The sequence below is a fragment of the Thalassophryne amazonica genome, chromosome 17, assembly GCF_902500255.1.
Source record: "Thalassophryne amazonica chromosome 17, fThaAma1.1, whole genome shotgun sequence".
Classification (NCBI taxonomy): domain Eukaryota; kingdom Metazoa; phylum Chordata; class Actinopteri; order Batrachoidiformes; family Batrachoididae; genus Thalassophryne; species Thalassophryne amazonica.
In genome coordinates, this window is record NC_047119.1 from 28,233,957 (window position 1) to 28,254,336 (window position 20,380).

A 20,380-nucleotide genomic window follows, 5' to 3' on the forward strand; every position below is an offset into this window, starting at 1 on the left:
GTAACTTCACCAAAAATATAAGTGATCGTGGATTCCATGCCAGACTCAGAATCCACACAATGGACTTGAGTGCATGTGTGGAACATGATGATGAACGTGATGGCTGCTGATTTCACTTTACCATTACTAAAATTCTGCCATCAGTACCGCTGCACATCATTCACTATTCATATGTTGCAACTGCAGTAGACACAAAACAACAGAAACGCTCTTGCTACATGTTGCTGTAACCTCCTGCTGGGGTGTGCACTTACTAGTGGGGGACAAAATGTGAACAGTCACAAAATTATCGTCAGCACAATTTTTAAGTGCACAGAATATCAATTTTCTCCAAGAAAATCAACTCTCAGATGTGTTTTCTACTTCATTAGCGCAACTTTTACAGGGCATAACAGAAAAAAAGAGTAATTTTCTTATTAGCATATTGTCCTGTAACACAAAAGTTAAACTTTTTAAAAACAAAGCTTATTTAAAAAAAAACCTGTTTAAATACAACACAAATCAAATATATGATGATATTAGGAGCAGGTGCATCTGAAGGTGCACATAGCTTTAAATAAGCTTGTCAGTTTCTTCCATCTCTAAAACCTCAGTATGGTGGCCATAAAAGCTCCGTTGCTAATTTTAACAGGTGAGAAGCAGTTGCCCAAGTTGGTTATTAAACATATTAAACTTTTAAAAGTTTTCCAGTAATGTGACAGAGTCCCAGTAATGTGGTGATAAAATAACACCAACACATTTGGAATAGTGCTATTGTCATATTGCGTGTATTAACAATACATCGGTTTCAACAAGACCTACCTTGGCATCAGACGCAGTATTAATCCTGTAATGGTAAACTCTCCCCTCGTACCGCAGAGAAATCGACATCTGTCCGGGGCTGCTTTCACTTTCGCGCACCAGGAAGCTCCCGTTGATGCCAGAGCTGAGCAGATACTCCGCTGCGTTGCGTGACACAGGCCCGTGGTACCAACTGTGCTTCTCCAAACTGTTGACAGGTGTGATGTAGTTGGATGGGACCCAACCCTGGCCATTCTTAGTCTGTGCTTCACACCACTCGCCATTGTGGTTGTAGCCCAGCACACGTAGCTTCTCCCCTAATCAAGATGTGACAATGAAATAAGTCAGTATCTCAGTAAACCACCTAAATAATAATAGTAACTTTAATTTACATTGTGCCTGTCAAAATACTCAAGAACACCGAAGGCAAAGGGGGATGTAGTTAGAGACTTTAGGTATTAGGGAACAGGGAAGATTTCAGATGATTCTCGAATAGTGTCCAGAGAAGCAGCATTGTGGATCACAGATTGAAGAGCGTTCCAGAGAGTGGACACCACTGCAGTAATCCAGGTGGGAGGTGAAAAGGTATGGATGAGGGTCTTGGCCACAGAATTAGGAAGTAAGGGCTGGAGTCTGGAGATGTGTCTGAGGTGGTAAAAAAGCAAATTTGGTGATGGATTTGATATACAATGAAATGGTAGAGTCCAAAATGACTCATAGGTTGTGGAGCTATCCAGAAGGAGCAAGTGATCAGCCATCCACATCAAGGACAAGATCTTCAACATTTTTGGGTCCACAGACGTGTATGGTGGACGCAATCGACAGCTGGCATCGGGGGAGCTGTGTGGAAAGTTGGGTGCTGCTATAGATAAATATAGTCATGAGTAAAACGTTATTCCACTTACATATGACTGAAAAACAATCTATAGCTATGCTGCTGTGAATTTACCATAATTCCTTATTAAAAGTCAAACAAGCTACCAGCAGATGGCCACAGACCCAGATCTCTGTGGGCTTGGCCTTAAGATGGACTTAGCATGATTACGCACTCTTTTTTTGGTAACTATTTGTAACTTTGCACATGTTAGAATCACCTCAGCACTGGGTCACTTCTCTGAGTCTGGTCTGCGTGAGGGTTCTTCCTCAAAAACACCAGAGGGAGTTTTTCCTTACCACTGTCGCCTGTGTGCTTGCTCAGGGGGTTGTTAAAGTTAGACCTTACTTGTGTGAAGCGCCTTGGGGTAGCTTTGTTGTGATTTGGTGCTATATTAATAAAATGAGTTGAATCAGTGCCTTGTTTCTACAAACGTCTTTCCCAAAGTTGCTTGTAAGAGTCAAAGCACAAGTATGTTTAAATGTTTAAGGTCAGCCTGCCTGTGATAAGAGACATCGAAAAAACAGTTGATTCCAAGGAGGGGGCATTAATGTTTCAGTAGAAATCCAGCTATCATATCAGTGAGGTGACGGGCTACAAATTAAAGATGTGGGCTTGAGACCAGAAGATAATCATGTCAATTCACTGTCAAACAAGAAAACCACAAAGGTTCTTAATCCCCAAGTTGGTCCCAGTGTACAGTTGAGCGCCTTGGGGTGCGAGTGTCTGTGTGAATCGGTGAACTTGAGTCATCACTGTAAAGTGCTTTAAGCATTGCCACCAGATGGTAAAGCACTACAGAAATGCAATCCATTTACCGCATGTCGAAAATAGTTCAAAGGAAGACTAAAAATTTACATCTGTCTCAGTAATTGTTCTTAAGTAATGCAAGCGGATGCACAAATACAGTAAACAAAGGCACAGCCACATGGGACTGTTCTCAATCATTTAACCCATACAAAAACGCTGTGCGTTTTAATTTTAATGTTTATTTCGGTGCATATGACTGCTCCTTCCTTCCTCTGCGTGACCCATCTGCAGCATTGTTTCACAGTTTGTACAGTGGAAAAAAATTCATCATCAGGAAGTGAGAGTCAGACAGGGATGAACACAGAGCGAGAAGGAGACATTGTAGGAACCACATATACTGACTCCTGGTTAAGAAGCGCATTAACACTTTTCTGGAACCAGGGTGCTATCTAGAACATAAAGGACTGTCGTATGACTGAGTGGAGTGAAGCCCGAAATGGGCACACAGTGTATTTCAGGTGTGTGTATGAAATGATGAAGCAATCTAAACATGAAAAGCAGTTTATTTTAAAAAATGTAACAGGATTTCTTTAATATAGCTGACCAATTCCATTTAGTACAGCTATAAATCATAAAACTAGGACACAGAGGAATAACAACTGAATGATGTTTTAGTTGTAGAATTTTTTGTTATAATTATTATTGTTGTCATGTGAAAAATGTTTTTAAATGTCTTCAAAGGTGGACCTTTACTCTAAGGTGGTTGGGGGAATCATCTCTTTGCCCTTCTGCCTATGCACCTGTACAGTCTCAGTTGCCTTGAGAAAAATATACAAAACAACAAGAAACATTTATGTGGAATTATGTGGAAAATGCTACCTGATTGGGTAGTAAGAAGTGCGTATCACACACGCCAGGCATCAGAGACAAATGCAGTGCACATATACGGCAAAGGAGAGTGAAATGTTTTTAGAATTTGCTTCACTGCACCACGGACAGTGGCACTGAGCAATAACTAATGCAGGCTGTTATTGCTGCATTGGGACTGAGTTCATTAAACAAAGTGAGACTGACTTGTACTAGCGATGACCTGTGTGAGTAAATTAAATTTTAGTTGGTTCCCATACACAATCAAACCCCAACGTTGCAGTAAATTACCAGTCAACGTCTAGTTTATGCCATTAAAAAGACAAGTCAACTCTAAATGACACACAAGCTGCAACAGCATGGCACCAACTTCCACTGATCATCCCTCAAGATGATTTATATAGTTACAGATATACATACGATAATAATTACAATTATTGTCATACTCCCAGTTGAACAAAATGAAGAATGAAGCCGCACAATATTTGACAGTGGATACCATCTTGATGAACCTTCTCACTCAACCAGGCTGAAGATATCTAAATGTTTAGATGAAAGCCACTTGGTTGAGTACTGAAAAATTTTGAAGGCTAAAAAAGAAAGAAAAATAATCAAGATTTAGTCTAATTGTCTACACAACATTCCTTACCTTTAGTAATGCTGAGGGTGTTGTCACCGCTGGCCACAAAGTCATAGAGGGCAACAAATAAATTGGGGTCATTTTCACTTGGTCCAGCCAACAAATTCTCCTTGGAGTTCCAGCGGGCTGCTTCAGTCAGACCCTGGCCTTCGAGGTCTGGTCTTTGGAGAGCTTCTGAAATGAAGAAACAGTTTATCAAACCATAGTTCACAAAAAGTTGAGGCAGAACATTAAACAATGCATTGATGAAGGTGAGATTAATGACCAATCAAACAGGACAATGTTCAGCAATCTGGATAAACAGCTGCCAATATCAATTCTGAGCTGTTTCATGATGAGAATAACAACAAATTGAACCCAACCCAGTTCATATGCTACTGAAATTCTGCTACTTTCTGACCCACTCTGCTTTAACAATCAGATCATCATTTGTGGTCAATCAGTCAGTTAAAATCAATAAAATGGATCATATGACTCAAAATGTCACTGGTGTTTCAACCTCTCCATTTTCTGGTATCTCTTATGTTTAAATTTTCTTTTCTACTGAGAACCAACACACATCAAAATGTCAAGATGTGTCTCAATAAGGTCTCCTTTACACAGGACGGCGGCAGCTTTAAGTCTGTCGTGCAGGTTAAAATGCACCTGATCCACAGAGGTGATGCAAAGATCTGCTGCTTTTTTGACATATATGCTGGATTTTGAGTGAGAGTGAGAGTGTGAGAGAGAGAGAGAGAGAGAGAGAGCACACATGACTACGTGCAAGAGAGTGAGAGCGCGATAGAGAGAACAAAACAAGCTAAATATTAAATGGTTAATTTTTCATGCGCTGCAGTTTTTTTATTATCTTTTGTATGCACGCACACTTTTCCTTGTCATTCACGCATGGCATCAGCTAAATCTGCAGAAAAATGACATCACTGTATAATTAATACCCAGGGGTGCCAATAGGCCATGATGAAAAAGGCTGGAGTTGCCTGAAGGGCCATGATGCCACCAACAGTGGCATGTGGAGAAGGCCGCCGGTAGGAGTTTGAGAGGCCTCCCCCAAGAAACGTTTATAAAATAGGAGGTTCGAGGAATAAATTTGGACATATGAGGCCAAATTCCAGAGAAAGAATTTTATTTTTAGGATACTTTTTTTTTGTGATTTTTTTTTGTGTGTAATAACTAGAGAACATGAACAAACTGAAGTAACATAGCTAGTGAATATAAGTACCGTATTTTCCGGACTATAAGTCGCACTTTTTTACATGTTTTGGCCGGGGGTGCGACCTATACTCCCGTGCGACTTATAAATGAAAAATATACCGGTAGGATCTCAATTAATTTACTGTAACAAAACAATTTTACGTGACAGAGTCGATCTATGTTTTAAAATGGCCACCGGAAAAGGAAATGCAATGCATCATGGGCACTGTAGTATGACGGCCATCCTATAGTTCACGCTGGTCGCGATAACCAATCAGAGAACAGAACGTTGGATGCATATTCCTCACCTCACCCACAGCGTGTGAAGCTGACGAACACGGTGCTTGCTGTTATTCCGGCATGGCGAACAGAACAGCTTCAACCCTTGGATATCAATGTGAGCAGAGTGTTTAAGTTGACGCTGAGAGCTGCATGGGAGCATTGGGTGAGCGACGGCGGAGGATTAGCGTGTGCACTTGGAAGGAGCTGGCATCGATGATTGTGAAAAGCGTTTGAAGCAGACGAACATGGTGTTTATTCCGGGACGGCTAACAAGACAGCTTCAACCCTTGGATATCAGTGTGAGCAGAGTTGACGCTGAGAGCTGCATGGGAACACTGAGCGACGGCGGAGGATTAGCGTCTGCACTTGGAAGGAGCTGGATCGACACCGCTGGGTGGTCATGAGCTGCGCAGGTAGGTGCTGCATGGTTCGGCTCGCAATGTGGTCCGCAAAATACAAACATATCCGTAGGTAAAATGCAGCTCACGAGAGGGCACTCGAGGCTTGTGTGACTGTTCCTGCGACTTCTGACTACCATAGAAAAATAAAAATTTTAACGTTACTGATAACATAAGACAACGGAGAAGGCCCGAAAAAATGCCACCAAAAAGAAAATCATACTCTGCAGATTACAAGTTGCGACTGGTGAAATATGCATCCGAAAACGGTAGCCGTCACAATATTATCATCTGAACTTTTCATGTTAACATACCTGTATGTCCATGGGACTTATAGTCCAGTGGACCTTATTTATGGTTTATTTTTCTTTATAATGGATAAAGTGGCTGGTGCGACTTATACTCCGGTGCGACTTATTTATGGTTTGTTTTTCTTTATAATGGATAAAGTGGCTGGTGCGACTTATACTCCGGTGCGACTTATAGTCCGGAAAATACGGTAACTTGTTTTATTCAAAGATATGGCATACCTGTATATGTTGTTTTATTCAAAGATATGGCAACCTGTAGCATCAACTAACAGGATGACAAAAGTATATTAAATGAATCATTTTTCCACATTTCTGTACAGTGCACTCAGTTTGGATTTATCACATGCATTTTTATAAACTGCCGTGAGCCTGAAGTACCTGCACAAAACACCTCACGTGGAATGTGTCTATATATACTCGTACATTAAAGTTTATGTTGACTGACCATCCGTTTTCTTTTTCCCCCCATTATTTGTATAATCCAAAGTTTTTCCATGAGGCGATCTGGTCAGAAGAGGAGAAAAAGGACAAGTTGCATGACTTTCTTTCAGTCCCTGCCTGCAATGGTTTAAAAACAACAACTTCATGGCTATGTTGTTTTCCAGCCATAGAAAGTCCAGTGAAAGGTGCTAATTATCCAATGGTCATTTTTCTGCTGATGAGTTGACTCCATCCTCTTGAATGAGGGAGAAATGCATGCACGCGCTTGAACTCACGACCAAGCTGCACTTTGATTCGCTGTGACAAGGACACACCCACAAAAAGGTCCAATCAGCACTCTTGTGACATACAGGGGAGTGTTTACCAAAATAAATGAAGAACGTGATTCGTCTACAAGCTGTGGCAAGTGGAGCTGGAGTTGGTCCTGAGATCAACACCCACCCCCCCACCCCCCACGACTCCCCCTTTCCCAAGAATTTTAAATTGGCACCCCTGAACGCCTTTCACTGACGTTTTATGGCTGGAAAATAACTGAGCCATGAAAAATATAAAGAGATAAAAAAAAAAAAAAAAAGGACAAAACTGTGGCAAGTCCACAATGAACTTAATGTACCTACTTATATATTACAATGTTACACGTGAGGTTTTTTTCACGAAGGTGTTGTCCAGCACACAGCGGTGTGGGAAAAAAAAAAAAAACCTGCGTGCGCACACACACAATCCTAAATGAATGTACAAGTACAGAAATGTGGAAAAAGGAGTCATTTAATATTTAGCTCATTTTGTCTTCCATACTGACAGCGTTTGAGTGAGTTAGTGCTACAGGTTGTCATCATAACAGTAATCAGGGTGCAGATTACTTGTCTGACGTGACACGCGCTTTCGGAGACAGTTAAGCTGCATGCCCTTTTGTGCTGAATTGACACCGGAGCTTTCAGAAGCCCTGAATGAACTTCATCCGCAGGAAAATTATAAAGCAAATATCTCCACTCAAGGTTTCTAAACACACACACACACACACACACACACACAAGAGAAGGAACTTATTTGAGAAGGAACTTATTGAGAAGTTATTGAGAAGGAACTTATTTTGCACTTAAAAATCATGGCACAAAGCCCTGATCATTGCATGCCCACTGGCTGTGATATTGAAATGATATTGCTTCCCCCCCGTGAGTTCATGTCCAAACTCACATCACTCCGGTCATGTATCAGTGGACGATCTGCTGTTGTTGACTGCGACGTTCAACCCCGTGACCACCCGACAGTCACACAAAGTCATGCAAAGTCAGTCTGTGAGGTATTTTTGCATGGCCTCAGTGGTATTTGTGTGTCTTCCGGGTTTGGCGTCTCTCCTGCAGAAATCAGGTGCAGATTCATACTTCCCACCGAAGAGTCATGATGGTTAATGAGAGGATACTGTGCGGACCTTGAAAGGTTCTGGTGGCAGCTGAGCGCCACTTTGGCATCATGCGGTGTTCAACGCAATTCCATGACCACACAAAGACCGCTGGACAGACCCCGTCCCTGTGTAAAGGGGGTTTAAGAGTTTTCAGCACTTCAGTTCAAAGCGCTTTAACTAATACTTAAATGTTAAGTACAAGCCTATTTCCAATGATAGCAATTTTTGGGTAATGAAAACTAAATGCAATGTCTGAGATATGCAAAGGCATTTATTCAAAACAATAGGTGAGAGTAGCTCTATACTTCCACCTTCCTTAGAGCATTCATTGACAAAAGCAAGACGCGAGTCCTATATAGGCCCAGGGGCCATTTGTGTCAGTACTCATGTCCAGAGTGCACAGTGCGAGGCAAATAAGGGTCTACGACTCCTCCCCTAGATGGCCCACCAGTCTCACTCAGGTTACTTCCCCAACAAATACCATTTCCAATATACACTGTTTTGTCTGAGGAAACAAACAGGTAGTGTGAGAGGGATTTTAACCGAGCACAGCTTCTTATCCACCGAACTACCTGCACATCTCAAAAAAAGTAAAAAATATGTGCTAACAAAATAAAGAAAAAAAAAACTGAGCATGATGAATATGTTAAATTAACTTGCAGGAAAATATGATCGCCTGTCCCAAAATAACCATTTATTTGGTGCAAAACAGACAGCTGTCAGGAAACCAAACTAAACCTCAAAAATGATGAAACAAACCGCAACTTCCAGAAAGGTTTCATTTTCACACTCTCAGAATGATAAAACAACCAAGACTAACTAAAGATTACTGAGCTAACATAGACGGGTACTTAAACAGTCCAAATGCTTTGGCTCATTAGGTTCTTTTGCTTCACATTTTGTCAAAAATTACACCACTGGTGTGTAGCAGTCATATGTGGAACAAAGTTCTTTAATAGTTAAAAAAAACTGATGTTTAAAACCTGTACTGTTAGTTTCCATGTGACTTTTTTCTTTATTTACAGAATGAATCAAAGTAAAACCAAGCAGTAGCTATAGATGTGGCACCATCGGAGCTGGATGCCATTAAATACAATGACAAAACAGGAACAACAAAGTTGCTGTTTTGTTTTTATACCTCAGCCCTTACTGTTTTTTTATGAAAATGATACGTTAAACAAGATTGGGGATCCATGTTGTGTGGAACTGTTGTACTCACGCCAACAAACATGGCTGAAGGAAAGTAGTTTGGCACAACGTGGATCCACTACAACGGATCTGGGGGTACTGGATATGGTCGTAAACCCATGGATTCACATCTGGCTGAGGTATAAATACAAACATATGGATGCACTCTATGCATGCAGTATGCCTTTGAAATGATGTAAGCCAACACAGCCAGTTTAAGTTATCATTCCCCAGGTTCAAAAACTGTGGTTATGTGATGTGCAAGCCAGTTTTAAACTTTAATTTGAGGGGTTTACAAAAATACTGTAAGAACCATTTAGGAGTTACAGCCATTTTTTTATACAGCGTACCTCTATTTTTAATTTAAAAATAAAAAATAAAAATTTTAATTTAATCACTTGTTCCTGTTGTCATTTCCAACCACTCCACAAAATTTCAACAAAAATAAATTTAAGAAATATTACAATTTGAAAACAAATACACCCGAACGTGATGACAGCTGCAACTGCCTAATGCTAACTTTTAACACTGAAAATGCCATAGACATGCTAACGCGTTAGCATCGGGATCCGGATCACCACTAAAATTTAATCACTTGTTCCTCTTGTCATTTCCAACCACTCCACAAAATGTCATCAAAATCCATTCAAAACTTTTTGAGTTATCCTGCTGACAAACAGACAGACAAACAAACGCGACTGAAAACATAACCTCCTTGGCGGAGGTAAAAATTGTTACTGCCCAACTACTTATGGGCCTGACTGTAGGAAAGTAAACAGTCACCACTGATAACACTATCCACAGAGTCCAGTGATAGCTGACGATATTAGCTGACCTTAACGGCCAGCTCAAATTGGAATGACATTACTGAGTGCACTTTAAAACTATGTGTCTGCATTCCACCATGTTTCTCAGCACTTTGTTGTTCCTGTGCTTTTGATGTTAAGCACACCGAGTAATGAACAGTACTCAAAATAATATTTCACACTGTACTCACTAGTAAGTCCCTTCGGCTGTTCCCTTGTTTTGCGCTCGGGGTCACCACAGCAAATCCGAGGTGGATCTGCATGTTTAATTGGCACAGGTGGGATTTGAACCGAGAACCTTCTGCACCGAAACCAAGCGCACACTACTCACTACTTTTAAAAAATGTAATGTCTTATTTCACTTGTTTACAGTCTATGGAAAATAACTCATTGCATTACTTTTACATTGCTCCTTACTTTTGCATTAGTCAGAAAGACGATGACCAAACCTTAAAGCCATGTGCCCTACACACACAAATTCCTATTGTTACAGGTCTCTGTCTCTTCAATTTTGCAGTTTCACACTTAAGAGATCTGTGGCTATTTAATTAACCACTGTTAAACCTTACAGAGTGTTTTAGTGCAGAATTTCTGTACTTAGTACACAAAGACACACACAAACAGACATTTGTTAAAGCAAAGTAATTACAAGCGTTTAATTTCAATGTGCAAAAGGACAACATGGGAACGAACAAAGCTCTAATCCACAGGTTTTGCATATAACTTTATGACTTTCATTCCACAGAAGCGTGTACCATCCAATGAATATTCCATCAAAAACTACAAAGTTATCCTTATGTCTTAGGAAATGTAGTGAGAATACTGAATTTACAACAGTAACATGCATTACTACATTACGGCATTACAGACAAATGTAATGTGATTACAGTAACCCATTTAGGGGTGGGGCGGTTCGTCGACAAAATTACAAATATGCTGACACGTAAAACGTGCGTCGATGCGTCACGGTCGCGGGAGCAGTAAGACGGCTGCTCGCGGTAAAAACATGGATGGAGGATAAGTTGCAGTGGAAAAAAAACAGCCACGCTTATCTAAAGAGTGGGAATATTTCAACCAAAGACCTAACCACACTGTGGTATGTAAGATCTTCATGATACAAATGGCTTATCACGGCAGTACGAATGCAATGAATGAAAACTTGAAGCGGAAGCATCCTGGTGCGCTGTGCCAAGATGGCAGCAAAACAGCAACGTAAGTCCTGTTTACTTTTTCCACAACCCAAGCATGTTATTAAGATTATCACTATGTAACAAATTTTTATTTTTGTTTTGTTCCTGGGAACACAGTGTGTTTTCCTAACCTGTTATGCCTTAAATAGATAGAAAATAGCTGTTATTCCACAGAAACTTTGCTTCTGTGATCAGGACAATGATAGTTTGAAATTTGTCTGTTTTCAAGAATATTCTCGATTCGCCTTCACTACTACTGAGTAGTCTTCTAGAATATTCCAGAATTTTCTAGAAGTTTCTAGAATTATCTAGAAATTTCAAGAAACTTTTAGAACTTTCTAGAATGTAAAAAAAAAAATAAAATCAAAGTTTGTGCTGAATGTAGTCATTTTTCCATAGACTTTAGACATAAGCAGTTGAAATATAACACTTAGAAGCCAGGAACAAAAATTGTGTTACATAGTGTTATCAGCAAGGTTGGGTAGGATTACTTTGAAATGTAATCCAAAAGTAATCAGATTACAAGTAATCCAAATGTGTGTACATACATACATGTAATCCACATGTATTCTTTCAAAGTAATCCTACCCAACCTTGATTATCAGCACACTGTTAGCGGTAACGTTAGTCTGAATGCTTACTAATCACGCTGATATTAAAAGTACTTTCTTCACCGCTGCTGTTTGGTAACATAACTGTACGCTGTTATTCGGCTGTTTTCTAACTTCTGTTTACTTTAACTGCTATGTATGAGTGACAAAATGGCTTAAACTAACATTGCAGAATGTTGTTACTATCTGTAAATCATTTCAATTATTTTCATAACCTCACACTGATTAAAAAATGCATTTGCTTGTTGTTATTTTAACTGCACATTACTGCAGTGACAAAATAATTCCACGTCATAACTATTTAAGTTAACTTGTTATGACATACAGTCAGCAAATTAATCTGTGTCACATCAATCCTTTTGAATTGTAGTCCAGTATTTTTCTGAACTGGTGTCTGACAAATACGGTCTATTATTATTAATGTCATTAACAGCAGTGATGTGGAATTTAGACTAGACTTTTAAAATGTGGCACTATTATCTTTTTTCTAATGTGCTTTGTGTGTCTTTTTCCAGGGTGAGGCAAAGCAGTGTGGAGAAGTTTTATCACAAAAAGAACCTGAATCCATGCACACCCCAGATGTCTGCACAGCTTACTGACAGCATCTTACATGAGACCTCTTGCTTTGTTGAAGGCCAAGGCTTTTGTGAGATGATCAACACATTTCACGCAGGACATACACTTCTCTTTATGTTGCAAACATAAACAAAGCCACATGCATCACGAACATTTCAAACAGATCTAAATGGGTGTCTGAAAAAACAAGTGAGATCAAGTGCTCAATCAGTTACAGATATTCTGTCTGTAGCAGAAGACCCGATCTTCAAATGTAATGTGGAACAGAACACACAAACAGCCAAAATGAACAACACACTTCACTACTATGGATAAACCACAATCATCATAAAAGCAACAAAAAAGTGTGTTATATACAACCCCTGGCAATAATTATGGAATCACCGGCCTCGGAGGATGTTCATTCAGTTGTTTAATTTTGTAGAAAAAAAGCAGATCACAGACATGAAACAAAACTAAAGTCATTTCAAATGGCAACTTTTGGCTTTAAGAAACACTAAGAAATCAGGAAAAAAAATTGCGGCAGTCACTAACGGTTACTTTTTTAGACCAAGCAGAGGGAAAAAAATATGGACTCACTCAATTCTGAGGAATAAATTATGGAATCACCCTGTAAATTTTCATCCCCAAAACTAACACCTGCATCAAATCAGATCTGCTCGTTAGTCTGCATCTAAAAAGGAGTGATCACACCTTGGAGAGCTGTTGCACCAAGTGGACTGACATGAATCATAGCTCCAACACGAGAGATGTCAATTGAAACAAAGGAGAGGATTATCAAACTCTTAAAAGAGGGTAAATCATCACACAATGTTGCAAAAGACATTGGTTGTTCACAGTCAGCTGTGTCTAAACTCTGGACCAAATACAAACAACATGGTAAGGTTGTTAAAGGCAAACATACTGGTAGACCAAGGAAGACATCAAAGCGTCAAGACAGAAAACTTAAAGCAATATGTCTCAAAAATCGAAAATGCACAACAAAACAAATGAGGAACGAATGGGAGGAAACTGGAGTCAACGTCTGTGACCGAACTGTAAGAAACCGCCTAAAGGAAATGGGATTTACATACAGAAAAGCTAAACGAAAGCCATCATTAACACCTAAACAGAAAAAAACAAGGTTACAATGGGCTAAAGAAAAGCAATCGTGGACTGTGGATGACTGGATGAAAGTCATATTCAGTGATGAATCTCGAATCTGCATTGGGCAAGGTGATGATGCTGGAACTTTTGTTTGGTGCCATTCCAAAGAGATTTATAAAGATGACTGCCTGAAGAGAACATGTAAATTTCCACAGTCATTGATGATATGGGGCTGCATGTCAGGTAAAGGCACTGGGGAGATGGCTGTCATTACATCATCAATAAATGCTCAAGTTTACGTTGATATTTTGGACACTTTTCTTATCCCATCAATTGAAAGGATGTTTGGGGATGATGAAATCATTTTTCAAGATGATAATGCATGCAAAAAGACACATAGGGTCAATGTCATGGCCTGCAAATAGTCCGGATCTTAATCCAATTGAAAATCTTTGGTGGAAGTTGAAGAAAATGGTCCATGACAAGGCTCCAACCTGCAAAGCTGATCTGGCAACAGCAATCAGAGAAGGTTGGAGCCAGATTGATGAAGAGTACTGTTTGTCACTCATTAAGTCCATGCCTCAGAGACTGCAAGCTGTTATAAAAGCCAGAGGTGGTGCAACAAAATACTAGTGATGTGTTGGAGCGTTCTTTTGTTTTTCATGATTCCATAATTTTTTCCTCAGAATTGAGTGATTCCATATTTTTTCCCTCTGCTTGGTCTAAAAAAGTAACCGTTACTGACTGCCACAATTTTTTTCCTGATTTCTTACAGTGTTTCTTAAAGCCAGAAAGTTGCCATTTGAAATGACTTTAGTTTTGTTTCATGTCTGTGATCTGCTTTTTTTCTACAAAATTAAACAACTGAATAAACATCCTCCAAGGCCGGTGATTCCATCATTTTTGCCAGGGGTTGTAATAACCTATAGCTGGATTTGATGCAGCATGAAACAGTGTCTAGATGACCTGGTATACTCTGTTCAGTACTGCAAGAAACACTTAAGTTAACTACAACTGCATGCTAATTTTGTGTATTATCTGATTGGTTCTTCATCAAAAAGGACAGGTGTCAAAGTAGGGGCATTTATGATTGGGGACATCACTCAATACAAAACATATACTGTTTTATCTAGCATATAGTACTAAGATGTGCTACTGGGTCTTTTATAGGCCTTTCAAAGTAAACAGGAAAGCAGACAGGCTGTCACATGAAATTGCTTAAAGGTTGCAGGCATTCATGTGTAGGGAATCTGGAGGAAACTTCCACAGAGGCTATTTCATAAAGACGCTGACAATAAAAGCCACATGTTGTGTTTTAGTTGTAGACATTTCGCTTTGTGATAACATGCAACATTAGTAGACATTGTCTACTATAAGACAGATTTAACTGTGGGTACTGCATCATTCTAGCAAATATAAAGCACCTGAAGGAAAACTTCCTTAAGTTGCTGTGCCCACAGTTTCATTATTCAATGTCTTGCAGTCTAAAAAAAACCTCTAAAAAAATGACAGTAGTCACTTTACAGGAAAATCTGAGGACTGAGACAGAGATCAAGGAGAGTATATTGCTGATCTTATGTCATTATGCAAGTGGTAAGCCACTCTTCCAGTTTGGGGGTTCCAGCTCCTAATACTTCTATTACCACTGGGACCACTTTGGACTTCACCTGCCACATTTGCTCCAGTTGTTCCTTCGGCCCCTGGTACGTCTGGATTTTCTCATGCACAAACATATACATATAGCATAGAATATATGTCAATACAGAGATCTGATCAGATACTTGTATTTTCCCAGATATTGCACTTGCACAGAGCACATTGCATGCACATTAAAGTCAATTGAATATGCATGAAAATTCAGCAAGGTATACTTTATATATTATATTCCAATTCTAAAATGGAACTATGCTAGTAAGGTATGCTTAACAGCTCTGCCATGCATTAAGAAGAAGAAAACCCACCTTCAAATCAAGGTGCTCCTATATTCATTGTCCTCATCACTACTACTACTACTACTACTACTACTACCAGTACCACCACCACCACCACATTATGTGCAAAAAAAAAAACTTTGGCTTCAAAAGTTGATCTTTAAGGGTATTTAGCCACCTCCCCTTTTCAACACGTTATATTTTGACCAACAAGATATATAGTGCTTAAACAATACAGCTAAAGAAATAAGAGTCTGCAAACCCAGCTACACTGATGCAAATATTTGATTAATGCTTACTGGCAAAACAATCACTGCAGCAGCAAAGGAAATGGCACAACTAAACATGCGACAAAGGGAAAGATAGAGAACACACACACACAAACACACACAGCAGAAACTGGGGTTTAAAAATACTCAAGGAACCTTAGCAACCCAAGCAGTCACAACTCCACACTACATTTTTGAATAAATACCAAGAATCTCATTAGTATGACTGGATTTTTATTTGGATCCAAGTATTAACACTGATGTGTCCCAATTGTGAAAACACAGAAAACTAAGACTCCTAGACTATGATTCAATCAATAACATTGCCCCCACCCTCCAAATTTGGGCTGAACCTAATGCCAGACTTGAACAAGAGATGAAGCAAATACAACTTAGCAGAATACCGACCTATGAGCAACAACACATACCATATGTACAGATACTGGCCTGGTCATAAAGTGCGTGGGCTGTGCACTTGAGCAGCCTGTGGCACCCATGTCCCTTTGAGCGAATTGAAATACCATAGTTCTTTGTAAGACGGTGACAGCACACTGACACATGGACCCAGACAACAAGCACTCAGCAACGGAAGAAAATATACATCTTATAAAAACAAACTTGGGAGGGGAGTAACAGAGACGTGAAGAAAATGTGAAAAGTCATTACAGCGTTGCTGCAAATTCTCTAGAGTCACACCGTGGTAGAAATTACAACATGCCTTGGCTTACAGTGAGGACACTCAAAATGATTAAATGTGTGTGGATCTTGTAAAGAATTCATCCAGTTTTGAGCAACAGGACTGCACCCAGATTCATTGAAACATGCTGACATGGGACAGATATTTCTTCTGGCTCCACTTGGCCTGTCTGACCAGCATTAAGAGATAACGGCACGACCACTTCATCGTTGACCAATTTTAAATGAAGATGGTTCAGGAATAAAGTAAGATATGCTTTTGTCTGTTATCCTTGACTAACACACTGCTCTTCAGTCACACCTAATCCATAATGGTGCCACACTAAGCTAATCATTTATGACCTTGGGTTTGACCTCTCAAGGTCCCCAAGGTCAAAGGTCATGTCACCATTAGGAAGACAGTCACTTCATATTTGTGATTAGTGACATGTACTGTACATATATCTTTAACCAAATTCTAAAAATTACCATTTTAAATGTCCTTTATATAGACAGGGTTGTAAGTGGATAAACATTGACAGTTTGTCATATTTCCTCTGTACACTAACACAACGGAGTTGAAATGAAACAATGAAGACCTGCTTGTAGTGTGGATATTCAACTTTAAAAATATCATGTCAGTGATTTGGGAATTCTAGCCATTTGTATGTATACGTAGAAGCTGTACTCCTCTCTCTTCTGTTGTTGTTGTTGTTGACTCCTCCCACTCACAATCTCCAACATGAGATGCAGACATTCTAACCAGAAGGCCAAAAGCCCTGGCTCTGGCCCTGTGGCCAATAAGTCCTATTAGCTGTTGAGGAGTGAGGTTTATTGACTATATTGCACAGTGGTGAACACTGGTGTGAATAAATGCAGTGCTATGATGCTAATACAATAATTGCAGAAAGGACTTTCAGTTTTTAAAATGCATTAATGGTGCATTTAATTTCCAAGTAACTTTCACGATAAGGAATTAAAATATTTCCAGATGTCATCTTCCAAAGCAAGGGTGTCTTATATGGATAACAGCGTTCATCAGGCTGTGATGATTAGGGATGGGTATTGATAAGATTTTATCAAAATCGATGCCATTATCGATTCTGCTTATCGATCCCCTTATTGATACCTCTTGTGAATTTTCTGTGTACTAAAAGTAGGCTTTACAGGTTTTCTATGTCAACAACATTTTATTGAGTCTTAAAGTAAATCGATATGAAATGGGTCACTGGATCCTTGATCTCTGGACTTAAATAAACTCTATATGGTGGATCCTTGATCCCAGGACATAAATAAAAATAAACAAAATCTGTAATTTTTGTCAAAAGCATTTCCTTTCAGACATTTTGGCATGAATGTCACTCCATACCTCTGAGCTGCTGCACGTCAGCGCAGGACGTCTCATTTTGGGAGGAAAAAAAAATGTTTTGATCAACTGCAGTTTACTGTTTGTGTTACAACGTTTAGAAAGAGGTGTCATTTGATTTAAATGGCAATTCACTTTGAAGTTATTAATTCTGACCGGACTCCATCTTTCTAACTCGACTTGGCTGGTTTCTTTATTCCTCTCTGGTAGTAAACTGAAACTGAATATCTTTGGTCTGTGGACAAAACAAGACATTTGAAGGCATCATCTTTGGCTCTGGAAAACACTGATCAACATTTTTACCATTTTCTACATTGTATGATCTGAACAACTAATCAATTAATGAATAAAATAATCGATTCATCAAATATGAAAATAATTATTTGCTGCCCCAGTCTAAAGAAAACTGGCTGTAAAAGTGATGATTCATATTAACAATAATACTTAACATTTGTCTAATTACTTATGGCTTCTGAAAATGGAGAGCTGTGTAAAAAAATGGCTATCATTCCTAAGTGGTCAATGCAATATTTTTGTTAAATCACTTGAATTAAAGAGGAAAGTCTACACTACAAGCACATCTTGATCCTTTCCTTTCAAGTTCATGGTGATGGTGCACAGAGGCAAAATTACAAAAACACAGTCTCACTGTCCAACTACTTACAGACCTGGCTGTATTATGTCAATGACTCTCATTGTTCAGAATGAAGCCTAATGGTACAAGCAATAACACCAGGTCAAAATCGGGCCACTAATCATGGGCAAAATAAAACCTCAAAATCATCATGTTTTACTGCTGTTCTACCTAAAAACAATCAACAGTTTGGTTGTTTTTAATAATTTTACTCATTGCATGCATCTTACCTGTTGTTGCAAAGACAACTGTAACCAAGTAGTAGGTCAAGTCAAAAAGATTAATTTTGAGTAGACTACTGCTGTAGATTGTGTATATAGTCTGAAAATTAAAAGGCTCCAGATAATGTATGAGCTTCAGTGGGGAGAGAGAGGAATATTTTCACTATTAAATCATTTGCTTGTGCAACCTTTGACACTTGTCACCGTTGACTGGTCTTCAAATTTAATATCACTGGAAAAATCAATTATCCACTTTTGCCTCGACCAGAATCTACTCAAACCTGAAGCCATGGAAAATTCCTCATCTCTCCTCCCCGTTAAACAAAGACGTGTGAAATATATAGCTGGACGTTATCTTCCAAATTTGTTACGGAAAACCTTAACATGGTCTGAGGGCTGGAACAAAGGAGAAAAAGCACCGTGCAGACTGAGATTAGAACCCCTCTCCTCATAAACAAGAGCTAAGTGGGACAAGGCCAGGAATCAGATTTCCTTGTATTCTCTCCTCTGTCTCTTTTTCCACTTTTTTCCTCTGCAGCTCGCCAGTGTGTCTGGCCTCCCTCACCCTCCTCCCCCATGCTCACACTCTCCCGCTTTCCCCTCCCCATTCCTCAGTTTTCACAACGCAGATATAACTTAAAACTTTTACAAAAGCCGAAATCTTCTACCCATCTCACCCTCTGCTTCTCTCAAGTGTCAGTAGATTCAGTTTGAAAAGTTTGAATGAAAAGCTTAGAACCAACAGTGTTAAACAGCCATCGAAACATATCCTTACCTTCAAAGTAACAGCTGGAAGAGGACGACAGGCCTTTCTTAGATTTACAGCCCACCAATTTCAGGCATATCTCCAGCATTTTCATTTGCTTTCTTTCCCTTACCGCTTGAAAACTGTTCAAATCAGATGTGCCTCAAATGTTTCCCCTCTACATGTGCCCATCAGGAGGAGAGGGAAAATAATTTTTTTGACAAAAGTTTAAAGTGCAACAAATAAATAAAAAACAAATGGGGCAAGCAAATACTGATTTTCTTCTTGCAAATCCTTCAAATTCCTTTAAATCCTATTTAAAACACCTTTTCCCAAAAAGAAAAGCCAGACGAAGTCTACCAAAGTTGTCTTCTGGATGGCTCCATTTTCTCTCTTTAGTAACATTAATAAAACCGATCCAAAAATCACATGCGTGTTCCGAAGTCTTGCTCGAGCCGAGGATGTGTCAGCTGAGCGGGCAGAAGGGCAGTCCAGACGGTGCCATTACTCTCTCCCGTCCACTATACGCGTGTGGAGCCGAAGCACTGAGGGACTCATTCGTGCTACAAGCTGCCAACAAAGGGCCTCTTTCAGGCTCAGCCTGCTGCACTCAATGACATCAGCCCGGCATGGCCCTCCCACCTGCTCACAGCCAACACACAACCAGAGAAACCGCCAGCGTGCACGCACTCGATGACAAGAATCCAAACACTGCCATGCTGCATATCATGTTGACACCAAAATAAACAAAAGGTCAATTAAAAATGTTGTGGTTTGTTTGTGTGTATGAGTGGTTTTGTTGCATTTAAATACTTATTTTCCTTATGTTGGAATCTACAATAAGCTCCGCCTCGTTAAACTTTTTAACTCTCCTCCGCCCCTTTTCTTCTGAGCCATACTCTTTCCCTCTCTCAACCCTGAAGTGTTTACAGGTGAAAGAATTAGTTCTGGGAACCAGACCGAGTGTGTAAGGATATATCATTTCTACTTCACTCACACTCACTTCTCACACACACACACACACACACACACACACACACACACACACACACACACACACACACACACACACACACACACACACACACACACACACACACACACACACACACCTCATTTTCCATAAGACACTGAAATGGGAGTAAA

The 20,380-nt window shown here is 39.6% G+C and overlaps 1 protein-coding gene across 4 annotated transcripts in view; it reads right to left on the minus strand.

The window, feature by feature from the left end:
• The window catches only part of abl1 (c-abl oncogene 1, non-receptor tyrosine kinase), a 66,812-nt gene that overhangs the window by 12,798 nt on the left and 33,634 nt on the right, over nucleotides 1-20,380 (minus strand). The window contains exons 1-3 of one of the 4 annotated variants that reach the window (XM_034191645.1): nucleotides 19,265-20,007; nucleotides 3,921-4,082; nucleotides 802-1,097 (exon numbers count right to left, since the gene is read on the minus strand). In XM_034191645.1, coding sequence (XP_034047536.1) covers nucleotides 802-1,097; nucleotides 3,921-4,082; nucleotides 19,265-19,349 — 543 coding nt within the window. In that variant the 5' untranslated portion in view covers nucleotides 19,350-20,007. Of the gene's footprint in view, nucleotides 1-801; nucleotides 1,098-3,920; nucleotides 4,086-19,264; nucleotides 20,008-20,380 lie in introns of those variants that run through there. The other 3 variants (XM_034191644.1, XM_034191643.1, XM_034191642.1) reach the window with 3 other exon arrangements.